Raw genomic sequence first — 10,849 nt, 5'->3', positions numbered from 1 at the left:
AGGTAAATAAAATATACAGTATGTCAGACAATAATAAGTGTTAAAGGAAGCCAGGGAAGTGTACAAGAAAGAGTGGCAATTTCAGATGGAAAACCAAGGAAAACCTCACGGAGGAAAAGTGGCAAGGTCTAGGGAAGAACCTTTCAGTCAAAGGGAAAGGGCAAAGGCCCTGAAAGGAGAATACTGGCGTCGAGGAATGGCCGCAAGCACTATGATCCCCGTTTTCGAGATGGGGGCAGACTGGCCAAAGGGTGTCAGTGGGCTGCCCAGTCCCTCAAGAAACAGCTTGATCTTGAGTCCTCTGAATCCTAGACCGCCCTGACCCGGAGACCAGGTGGAGAGTCTTACCTGGAGCACACGCGCGCACAGGGTGCAGCGGGTCTCGGCGTCATGCTCCAGCTCGGACTCGGTGTCAGCCGCGCGGCGCCTCGGGGCTAAGGCCCGGGGCGGCGGAGGCCCGAAGGCCAGCGGCACGTGAGGCGGCGGCGGCGGGCAGAGATCCTGGCGGAAGTCGGCGCGCAGCCAGCGCAAGGTGAGTGGGAGTCGCGCCCAGGGCGGCGCGCGCAGCATGTGCGCCAGCACGCGCAGGTGAAAGGCGAAGGTTGCCTCACCACGCAGGCGCGGACCCACGTGCGCCAAGCGGCGCGAGGCCTGCGGATGCTGCCAGGCCCACTCGAACTGCAGGCGGGGAGTACTGAGCTTCAGGGCCGTCCGGGGAAGGCCCTAAGCCCTAGCCCCCGTCCTCCCGGCACCCCCGTCTCTTTTCTTACCCGAAGGGCGGCCACTGCGGAGGGGAAGCCGTGTACGATGAGCACCATCTCCCTGGGGAAGAGAATGAGGGGCGCGGCCTGTGAGCCCCTCGCCCCTCCCCGTGTCAAACCGAATCCCCTCGCCATGGTGCGCCTCCGGTCCTACCCGAGAAGGGAGTCACACCCCGCTTCAAGCCTAGCCCACGAGGCTCTGCTCCCTTCATGGAGGTATGTCCCCTCGCACCTGCTAACCTCAGGCCCCGCCTCCAGTCACCGGTATTTAACAGCCCTCCTCAGTTCCTCTCCCTTCCAGGCTTTCTCTATTCCAACCCAGCCTTGTTCACCAAGCCCCGTGTCGGTGGACCAAACCTAGATCATCAATCCCCTTCCCACCCAACCCCCTCCTCTGAGACCCACGGCCCAGACTCACAGGGCTCCGCCTCCCCACTACCCCTTCTCCCCTGCGACAGTCCCCCCCTCGTCACTAGGACCCCGCCCGCAGCCCTGTTTTTCAGCCCCCACGCCGGCCGCGCCCCTCTCAGCGGGCCTCCCCTCCGCCGGCTCCGGCCTTCTTCTAGAAGCCCTTCTCCTGACAGTGACCCACCGCCTCTTACCAGGGCCCGCGTCCACTGGTCCGCCAGGCCCCGCCTTTTCTGCGGCCCCCGTTGTGCTGCTGCACCCGACGAGCAGGGTTGACCGTGAACCCTACGTAGACGCGGCCCCGGTGCCGAGGGTTCAGGCAGTAGAGCAGGTAGACGCCGAAGAAGCGCCCGGGCCTCGCCGCGCCCCCTGTGGGGCCCATCGGAACTTGGGGGTTGATTGCTCTGGCCTGTGACCCCGGGGAGAGCTGGGTTGCCAGGGACGCAAGATGCTTGTCTCGGAAAAAGCGCTTGGGGGCAATCCCGAGGTACCCTAGAGGCCACAGCAATGCAGGCTCGTGCACCTTCTACTAGCTGGAGCTAGGGTGTCCAAACCGGGGCGCAGAACCCGGGCTGCTGTGCAGGCGGCGGGTACCAATTAGCGTCCGCCGGGGCCTTATGCAGACTCTGATTGGCTGACTGATGGTAGGTGCAGAAACCGGAGACTGTTGGAAAACTGGGCTTGCAAGAGGGCGGAAGTGCTGTGTTTACTGACGCCTTAGTAAGGGCGGAAGTAGAGACCTCAACGGAAAGTGGCGCTAGTAAGGGCGGAAGCAGTGTGGCAGGGTCCGGGCAGGGGTACTGTCCCCGCTGGGCCGTCAACCCTGTTGGGCTGCCACAATGGAACTCAGCGCCGAGTACCTCCGGGAGAAGCTGCAGCGGGACCTGGAGGCGGAACACGTGGTGAGTTGAGCGGCGTGGACACTCGCCCAGCGAGGGGAACAGGGCTCCTGAGGGGCGGGCTTGGCACCATCCACCTCATTCTGCCCCATAGGAAGTGGAGGACACGACTCCCAACCGTTGCGCATCTAGCTTCCGAGTCCTCGTGGTGTCGGCCAAGTTCGAGGGGAAGCCGCTGCTTCAGAGACACCGGTGAGACCCCAGGAACACCTCATTCAGCGCGGCCCCAGCTCCAGGACCACATCCCCGGCCGCTCCCCGAAACCTAACTCACCCCCACCAATGCGGCCCAGCACCGCAGACCACGACCCCAGCGATCCCGCCTTCATGGCCTCTGCTTCAAATATTGAGACTTCAGCCCTCTACCTCTCTTGTTGCCAGGTTCCAGGGACTACAACCTGGGGGACACCTCCAGTCTCCCGGCTCACCCTAGCTTCGGGGTCTGCGACCCAGGCCCCAGCCTGCCGTTTTCTAATCCCATCTCTCTCTCAGGCTTGTGAACACTTGCCTAGCAGAAGAGCTCCTGCACATCCATGCTTTTGAGCAGAAAACCCTGACTCCAGAGCAGTGGACCCGTGAGCAGCAGAAATAAGGGACCCGGACCTGCACATCTATTAAATTACGAGTCAGGCCCAGCTTCTGTGTCAGTGTGTGTTGTGGGTGGGAGGTGTGCAGAGGCCGGGTCTAGGGCCTGGCTTCTCCCTGCCCTCCACTCTCCATTGTTTTACTTTGGGCAAGTCCCTCTCCACACAGAGGCCTTCGTGTCCCCACTTATAAAGTGAAAGTTCAGTTCTTAAAGTCCCTTCCAGGGTGGGCCTCACAGGTCTTCTTTGTAATCCTTGGTGGACCCCCTAGGGGTACGGCCACTACCCACCCGACCCACCCATTCATTGACCATTGCTGGGGGTTCCTGCTCTGTCCTCCTTCAAGATGCATAGATGAGAAGTGCTCACGGTTTTAGGGCCTTGGGCAATTTAACAAACCTCTTCCTCTCCTTAATATTATCCCAATGTCAGAGGCATTATAGAAGATTCCACACTTCCCCTGTTGGTTCCCCAAGCCCTTCACAGCCTCAGGGACCTGGTACCCCAGCAGGGGCTTCCCAACACCTGGAATGGCAGTGTTTTCTGGCCCCTGGAGAAAGTCCAGTAACCCTTTGGCCCTGGGCTTGATGTGGCCACAGCTGGTCCTGGAGAGCTGGTGAGGTTTTTCAGGAATGGAGGGGTGGCATGGGCATAGGGTTACAGCAGGAAAGTAAGGCCGACCAGAGCCACAAAATTGGGGCATGTGATGCCCTAGAGTCGACACAGGTGCCAGAGTTGATTAGGCCTTGCATAGGTGAGGGCTCTGAGACCCAGGAGGAATAGGAAGTGTGCTAATTGGGACCAGAGCTCTTTGGGGGTGAGAAATTGCAGATTTCAACCATCCCACCCACCCTGTTCTCCTGTTTTCAAGGCCGGTTTCTTGGCCCCTAAATTACCACCACCCCCACCCCCATCTCCCTCTCTTGTTTCTCTCAGAGGAAGCTGGAAATCATGGTGAGTAGGGGCTAACCCTTCTGAGTTCCAAGGATCCTTCCCTGAACTTTTTTCCGTTTCCCTGGGCCAGGAGAACTAGTGACTACCCACAAGTCTGCTTCACTAGGAGGGCCCATCATCCCTTTGTGTGGGAGACTGAGGCCCAGGCTCCAGATGGTCTCCTTCTCTCTGTACCACACCCCTGATTGGATCCACCCCCTGGGTTCACAGAGCTGTGGTGGAATCCCTCCCCATTCTCTAGATGAGCAACTGAGGCGTGGAGAGAAGTGACTTGCCCAGGGTCACATGGTTTGCATAGAGATTGAGACCCAAATGGGCAGACAGGGACATTTGTACAGCATGCCAAAGGGGAATGGGGGTTCAAAAGGGACATTTAGTCCTTGCTGTGGTCCCTATGTGGATGAACAAAGCCCTGCTGTGGCCAGGACACCCATCCCCAACAGTCCTGTGTCCCAGCTCAGGGAGGACCACCTGCTAAGTTGGCCATTGGAAACCCATTTCCAAGTCCCCCCTTGATAGGGCTTGACAGATTGAGGCCAGACCCAGGTGGAAGCCACAGACAGGGTTCAGGAGGCAGCCACGTGGTGCAGGGAAGGCTCTGAACTAGAAGGGGAGACTTGCATCTTGACTCGGGATCTGTCCCTCAGCAAGCCCAGCTTCTGCTCTCAGCCTCAGTTTCCTCGCTTGTAAACTAGGGTCAGGGCCTATTGCTTTGATTTGAAGCTTTCTTCTTACAAAAGGACCCCTTATTTTGATCCCTTGGGCTTACAGTTTGAAAGACGTAAGTGCTGGTTGCTTCATCTTCCCCACAAGCAGGCAGCAGTGTCAGGACAGCTGCATGCAAGCTGGTGTTGTGGTTGACTAGCAAAGGCAGATTTGGGGTAAATAGAATGACCGAGGCTCCAGGCTAGATCCCTGAGCAGCTTCGACCTACCAGCTGGAAAACAGAGCAGGCTCCCAACCCACATCACCACAGGATGGCTCCCACCCGCAAAGGCCTGTTCCTGTCTGTGGTCTAGGGCATTCACAGGCATCTCCCCAGCCCGCCCCTGCCATGGGTCAAGCTCATCGAGGCTATGGAGGGGGAAGCCCAAGTGCAGGTCAGTTCAGCAAACCCAGCATCTGGTGACCAGTCACTGGAGTCTGAGAGGTACCAGAAAATAAAGCCATTTTATTAGTATTTTCTTATCTGCCATTGTGGCCTGAGGAGTGGGAGTGGAAGGGAGGGAGGCGATGCCGTTGGCCTCAGCCGGTGGTCCTCTACTTGGCCTGGACTGTCTCCTCCAGCCTATCCAGGCGCTTCTGTAGCTCCTGTACCGTGGCCTGGAGCTTCCTCATCTCTTCCTCCAACCGGGATATGGCATCCTGGGGGATCCAGGGCTGCATTAGGCCCAGCTCCTCCCTGGCCACTAGGCCTCTTCCCAAGAGCCCCAGGGCTTGGGCCCTTCTGTCTCTCAGCCAGAGAGCTGCAGGCCTATAAGCCTGAAACCTGTTTTCTGAGGCCTCAGGATTACCCACTCCCAGCCCCCAAAGGATCCCCAGCATTGTGAGTTTGGGCTGCCCCAAATGCCAGCCCCGTTCCACTGGGTCAATGACCACATCGGTAGCAGCCCCTGCCCTACCCCATCTTCCTGTCCTGATTCCCGGGCTCCCATCTGCCTCTCACCGAACTGGGAGCGCCACTGGCCTCAGGTGCCATCTTCTTGCGCCCAGTGTCCAGGCCCCGGTTGATCCTCAGCTCCCGGCTCTTTGGGGGCACGTAGCCATCCTTGAGGGAAATGAGGAGGGGCCCGGCATCCCGACCCCCTAGCCACTCCTCAGCTGTGAGGGCAGCGTCAGGCCCTGCAGTGGGCGGGTACAGGTCCTCCTGGAACAGGTCCGACTGTGGGGCAAGGCCAAGGCTGGTTAAGAAAGTGGGCCACACCACCACCCGCCACTCCGAGAGCCCGGGGAGGGACCCTGGAGCATCACCTTTCTAGGCACCGTCATGGCGATGGGCTCACACCTCCGCTCGTGCAGCTTGTAGAATCTGCGGAAACAGGAAGGCGATCAGCACCCACAGCATGGCTGGGCTGGGACTGAAGCTCGGCGTGCGGTCGGCACTGCCCAAGGAGCATACTCAGGTCAGGGGCAGGGGCAGCTACCTGGCAATCTCACACTTGTTCACCTCCAGACCACGTTTGGGCATGTAGCCCATGCCACGCTGGGACTCCTTGGAACTGAACATGGAGAGATAGTGCAGGAATGGGGCCTCGGAAGTGATCTCGAAGTACCGGATAGAGCTGTCACCCTGCAGGTGGTGGATGCAAGGGAGGATCAACACGGGCAGATGCCTCCAGCCGTGGTCCTTTCCCAGTCCCCCTGCCCACCTCGCTCCCCCGACCCCCTGCCCAACTGGGCCACCTTGCCACAGAGGTAGACAATGTTGGTGTCAGGGTCAAAGAAGGGCAGCAGGACACCGCTGCTCGTGTCCAGTTCCTGCAGGGACAGCGGCTCCTCCAGGTGCTTCTGTAGAGACGGGCAGGGGTTTATAATGAGCTGGACCACGTCAGGCCCAGGTGCGGTCCAGTGATGGAGGAGTAGGGTGGGGGGCTTATAGACCAACCGGCGGAAAACCCCATCTCGCGGTGGGTAAACTGAGGCCATGGCCTTCCAGCCAGACACTTGGCAGGGCTGGGACTAAGCCTGTTCCCCGCCGGGCACTCACCGTGTCCCACAGCGCCACCTGCCGCTCACTCATTCGGCTGAAACCTGTGGTCAGGATGTTTCCATCTGACACAAACACGGCACGCACCGGCCGGGTCCCCTCGTGGGGACGGTCCTTCTCCTGGAAGGAAAGGGAGGGGACCGGTCAGGCATCCGCACGCACCCCCTAAGGGCCAGGCCCCAGCTGGGAGTGGGTAGCATCTAGGGGCCTGGTTGGTGGTGGGTAGGAGGGGCAAAGCTCTCAGGGTCAAGGGTCAAGGCAACTCACAGCTACAATGGTGCCTTTGCGGGGCTCAATGATGCGGAATCGCTTGTCGCGGCAGGAGGTACAGATGAGGGCGCCATCTCGGCTCCAGTCCACGCTGTAGATTGTGTCCGGGTGCACGTCCGAGCCCAGTGTCAGCACGGCCGCCCCCGTGCCCACGTCCCACACCAGGATCACATTGTCGCAACCTGGGCGATGCCCCCAGTGTCAGAAGTCATGAGCCTCCCACCCTCGCTGTCAGGGGACCAGCCCTCCCTGCTTCTCCCCCCGGGCACCTGCACTGAGAAGCACGTTCTGAGCTGTGGGGTGCCAGGCCACAATGCCCACGCGCTTGGTGTGGCCCTCCAGGGTGACGACAGGCTCCCGCAGGGGCAGCACCAGGCCCCCATCAGGGATCTCCCACACCTGCAGAGAAGTGGCGAGTGAGTCTTGGGGGCTCCAAACGTCAGCTCCAGTGCTGGAGCCCCCTCCTGGCCCGTGTGTCCCCACACTCACCATGACTGTGCAGTCCTCGGAGCCACTGGCAATGACATTATCATTGTGTGGGCACCAGGCGATGTCCAGCACTGGGGCCGTGTGGCCACAGACCATAGGCACGTTCTTGTCCACACGTCCAGTCTAGAGGACACAGCAGGACCTCTGAGGGAGGTGTTTTTGCCCTCCAAAGCCGATCCAACCTCCCCACTCCCCTCCACGAGGCACGGAGAGAAAAGCTGTGGGGTCCCTGGGAGGCAGAGCAGGGCCTGGGGTGGGAGGGTTTGGTCCTCTGCCCCTGCCCCAGAGTTGTCTGGGCAACTCAGTAGTGCAGGATGGGCACAGGGGGCTGGTCCTGCCTTGCCGTCAGAGCCTTGCCAAGTTTCTGCCATCTCTAGCTCAGTTTTTCATCCATGTCCCACGGCCGGGTACTCACACCCCAGCTTCCCCAGGTGAGGCCCCCATGGGAAGACAGGCCAGGGCCCTGGGCATGGGACAGGCTGGCGGGGGGTAGTTATACTGGGGCTGGAGTTCTGCAAGGAAGTGTGTGTGAATGATGGGGCTGTAGGGATGCGTCCTTCCAAAAGGACAGGGATGGGGAAGTCTGTCATAACCGGCCCCCCGGCAGGAGCAGAGGTTTGGAAATGGGCTCTTCCGGGGACAGCTGCTGCAGCAGGGCTTCCTGTGTGAAGAGCGGGCCCAGCTCTCACCCCGACAACCACTTCCTCTTCTCTTGTTTCCATCGGCCCTTTTAAGGTAACAGCTGAGGGCCTGTCTCCCCTTCCTGTCTCACCACCCAAGAGCACAGGGGTGTGCTGGGGGTGGGGTCAGCAGACAACAGGGCAGGGGAGGCGAGATCTGACGGAGGCCGGGTTGGGGGAGCCAAGAGGGTCTCTTACATCACCCCTGCCTGTGAGCGGGGAGCCAGAGCTTGCTGCGTTCCCAAGGGCTCCGAAAGTTCCCTCCAAACCCTAAGAGCACTTGCCCAGACTCCATCCCAGCCCTTTTCGTGCTCCCGAGGGGAGAAAGGTCCAGGCTGAGAACTGGGAGGCCTGGCCCTGGGTCTGCAGGACTCACTGTACGTCCCTTCCCATGTCATCTCCCCTCTGAGCTTTAGCTTCCGTCCGCCCACTGCGTGTAGGAGCTGAAGGAAGCCCGAGGTTCATCTGGCTCAGCTCAACTTTACAGACAACACTGTGGCCTGGGAAGGCTTGGGGACAGTCAATCACCTCATCAGGACCCCCAGGGGGCTAGAGGCCCCCCCCCCCGGCCTCCAGGGGCTCACCTTGCCCAGGGGCAGCACCAGGAAGGCCCCTCCCCCACTGGCCTCACAGATCAGGGCCACGAACTTGGGGTTGACAGAGCAGAAGCCACTGTCCCAGGTGTTCTGTGAGACGCGCACGTCCTCATAGCACTGGTCAGCCTTGGCCGGCTGTCCAAACACGTGGCGGAACTTGCTGGAACGGACCACCTGCCGGCTCATCCTGGAAGGCACACAGGTGGAGGGCTTTTCTCCCTTCAGGTCAACTCTGACCTTACAGTGACCCCCATCTCCCCCAGGACACTCCTCAGCCTGGCAGTCACGGCCTCAGCTGACTTCCCCAGCATGTCTCCCCGGCCCCTTGCCGCTCTCCTCTGTAACTGACATCCTGCTACGCTCACACTCGCCTTGCCCACACCTCCTCACCCCTGGCTAACCTGCAAGGCCCACCTTCTCAACCCGCCCCAAGCCTGGCTTCTATACCCTCAGCCTCCCCAGCAGAGCCTGATGTGGGGTAGCACCTAGTGCCGATTTGACCACAGAATGGTCGACGGACACAGAGCCCTTCCTCTCTGACAGGTCACACTCCGGGACCTCAGTGCAACAGCTTGGAGGGTGGGTTCTCTCAGCCTCAGTGTCTAGACCTCACACCCTCACACCCACATGAGAAGCTGCCTAAAGGCAGGGGCCCTCCCTGCCTCCAGGCCCAGGGTTGGACATGCTGAGGGAAGCAGCGTGTAGGTTTGCCTGGGAGGCATGTCCTCAGTGGCAGGAGGGCTTCCCCAGCAGGTCTCCGGGCTCCAGAAACAAGCGGATGGCTCGGGTCCCAGCATCACCTCCTCCACGCACCTCTGCTTCTCGCCTCTGCTTAAGTAGGTGCCCTTCAGTGCCTTCTCCAGTCCCAGTGGAACTGTCCTCAGGAAGGGAGAGGCCGGCACCCACTTCTCAGACGGAGGTTCAGCTAGGATGGTTTTCCCCCCGGGCTGGGTGACAGCGAAGCCAAGGGGCCTGCCTCTGGCTCCCCAGGCTCCAGGCCCCCATCTTGGCGCCCAACAGCATCGCCTTCCAGCTCACCGTGGAGGTCCCCCCAGGGCCTCTCCTCCACGGCCCCAGCTTCACCCTTTTGCCCCCCCTTCAGGCCTAGCCCTTCTCACTGGGGGCTCCAGCCAGCCTCGCCCATCCCGTGACTCTCCAGGAGGCTCCGGGGTCCACCCGCCCGGAAAGCAGGTGAGGAGCTTGCATGAGGAGAAGCAGTCTGGGGGCAGGGGATCCATCCCAGACGGGAAGCCTGGGTCTGGGGAGAGGGAGCCGCAAATCGGAGGTTGGGAGACAGGAAGCCATCGTGCCACCCCACCTCCTTCCCCACCTCAGGTACCAGGCCCGGAAACCACGGAAAGGGGAACTTGGTCTTTTCTTGTTTTGCTCTCAACCCCTTCCTGTCTCCAAGCTCAGGGCAGCTGCTGGGCTCACCCCACCCTGCCCCCGACGGCCACCCCAAAGACTCCCATTCTGGGGAGAGTCCGGTCGGCGCGTGTCCTGACCGCCGGGCTCCCCCACCACCATCTTGGCTGCGGTGGTCCCTCACCCTCGCCCGCTCCCGGAGCTCTCAGACACGCAGACGGACCCTCCTCCGCGCACCCACACCCCAGGCGAGTCCCGCCACGCGGGGCGTGAACGGGCTCTGTCCCCGCCTCCGAGCCAGCTCGCTCTGACAGTCTGTCGGCCCCCGCAGAGGGCTTCTGCCAGGCTCCCGCCTGCCCCACAGGTGGCCCAGGGCAGCGATGCCGAGTCCCGTCCCCGGGCTCCAGCCTTACCTGCTGCTGAGAGATGAGTGACCCCCCAGACGGAGGAGGGAGAGGAGGAGGAGGAAGCAGCTGGAGGAGCCTGCGACTGCCGGCTGAGGATGCTCTTGTCAAGACAATGAATGAGAAGCGGCGGCGCCCGCCTCCTTAGGGGTGGCAGCGCCCCTTTGGGCGGAGCTCTTAAACGGGAGAGCCATTCCCTCCGCAGAGGCGCCGCCTCGCCCCAGCAGCCCGCAGCCTCCCCTCCCCTCCCCTCCCCTCCCTCCGCGGAGAAGCTCAGCGCCTTAGCTGCCAATTCGAAACCAAAACAGATGCTGCTGACAATCTGATCTGCACTTTTTAATGTCAAAATGTAAAAAATACCCGTTCCTTCTTCCCTCCTTCAGCCCACCCCCAGCCTACTCGCCATCCTTTGCCTGGCATTCATAAAAGGGCCCATCAGTCCTCCCAGCGGGCCTTGGTACAGCCCCCCCCCGCCCCAGCTAAGGCTATGCTCTGCCATCTCTTCCCCCACTGACGACGCTCAGGGAACAGGAAGGCGGGGGGGACAAGGAGGAGGGAGAACCCTGCACCCACCTGCACCCAGGAAGCCTGGGGCCTCTCCAGGCTCCTACATTTACAAGCAGGTGGCCTTGGGAGAGTCACTTAACTTCTCTGGGTCTGTCCTCACCTAGGAGCACCTCTGCCTGCCTCACAGGGGCGAATGAAATAATTTGGTGTTATGGAGAGCCTCTTT

The 10,849-nt window shown here is 61.1% G+C and overlaps 3 protein-coding genes across 5 annotated transcripts in view; 1 reads left to right on the top strand and 2 right to left on the bottom strand.

The window, feature by feature from the left end:
• Nucleotides 1–1,870, bottom strand: part of SLX1A (structure-specific endonuclease subunit SLX1A) — a 2,992-nt gene extending 1,122 nt beyond the window's left edge. The window contains exons 1-3 of the mRNA XM_024744241.1: nucleotides 1,364–1,870; nucleotides 771–822; nucleotides 349–678 (exon numbers count right to left, since the gene is read on the bottom strand). Of these exons, the coding sequence (XP_024600009.1) occupies nucleotides 349–678; nucleotides 771–822; nucleotides 1,364–1,551 (570 nt within the window). The 5' untranslated portion in view covers nucleotides 1,552–1,870. The remainder of the gene's footprint in view (nucleotides 1–348; nucleotides 679–770; nucleotides 823–1,363) is intronic.
• Nucleotides 1,871–1,936: 66 nt separating this feature from the next.
• Nucleotides 1,937–2,703, top strand: BOLA2B (bolA family member 2B). Its single transcript, XM_024744242.1, has 3 exons — nucleotides 1,937–2,071; nucleotides 2,163–2,260; nucleotides 2,560–2,703. The coding sequence occupies exons 1-3, from the start codon at nucleotides 2,009–2,011 to the stop codon at nucleotides 2,657–2,659; spliced, it is 261 nt and encodes an 86-aa protein (XP_024600010.1). The 5' UTR covers nucleotides 1,937–2,008; the 3' UTR covers nucleotides 2,660–2,703.
• Nucleotides 2,704–4,756: 2,053 nt separating this feature from the next.
• On the bottom strand, nucleotides 4,757–10,288 carry CORO1A (coronin 1A). Of its 3 annotated transcripts, none has more exons than XM_024744501.1 (11): nucleotides 10,126–10,288; nucleotides 8,336–8,534; nucleotides 7,072–7,194; nucleotides 6,852–6,981; nucleotides 6,580–6,764; nucleotides 6,313–6,432; nucleotides 6,009–6,113; nucleotides 5,750–5,895; nucleotides 5,577–5,634; nucleotides 5,272–5,487; nucleotides 4,757–4,970 (listed from the first exon to the last, which is right to left on the bottom strand). In XM_024744501.1, exons 2-11 carry the CDS (start codon nucleotides 8,531–8,533, stop codon nucleotides 4,866–4,868), a joined length of 1,386 nt encoding a protein of 461 aa, XP_024600269.1. In that variant the 5' UTR covers nucleotide 8,534; nucleotides 10,126–10,288; the 3' UTR covers nucleotides 4,757–4,865. The 3 variants fall into 3 exon arrangements, with proteins under 3 accessions (XP_024600269.1, XP_024600271.1, XP_024600270.1); XM_024744503.1 differs by lacking the exon at nucleotides 10,126–10,288 and adding an exon at nucleotides 9,897–10,091; XM_024744502.1 differs by lacking the exon at nucleotides 10,126–10,288 and adding an exon at nucleotides 9,161–9,841.
• Nucleotides 10,289–10,849: the final 561 nt, after the last annotated feature.

This window comes from Neophocaena asiaeorientalis, unplaced genomic scaffold, assembly GCF_003031525.2.
Source record: "Neophocaena asiaeorientalis asiaeorientalis breed wild unplaced genomic scaffold, Neophocaena_asiaeorientalis_V1.1 scaffold91, whole genome shotgun sequence".
Taxonomy (NCBI): domain Eukaryota; kingdom Metazoa; phylum Chordata; class Mammalia; order Artiodactyla; family Phocoenidae; genus Neophocaena; species Neophocaena asiaeorientalis.
The sequence above is the reverse complement of the archived record's forward strand: the minus strand, read 5'-3'. Positions and strand labels throughout refer to the sequence as shown.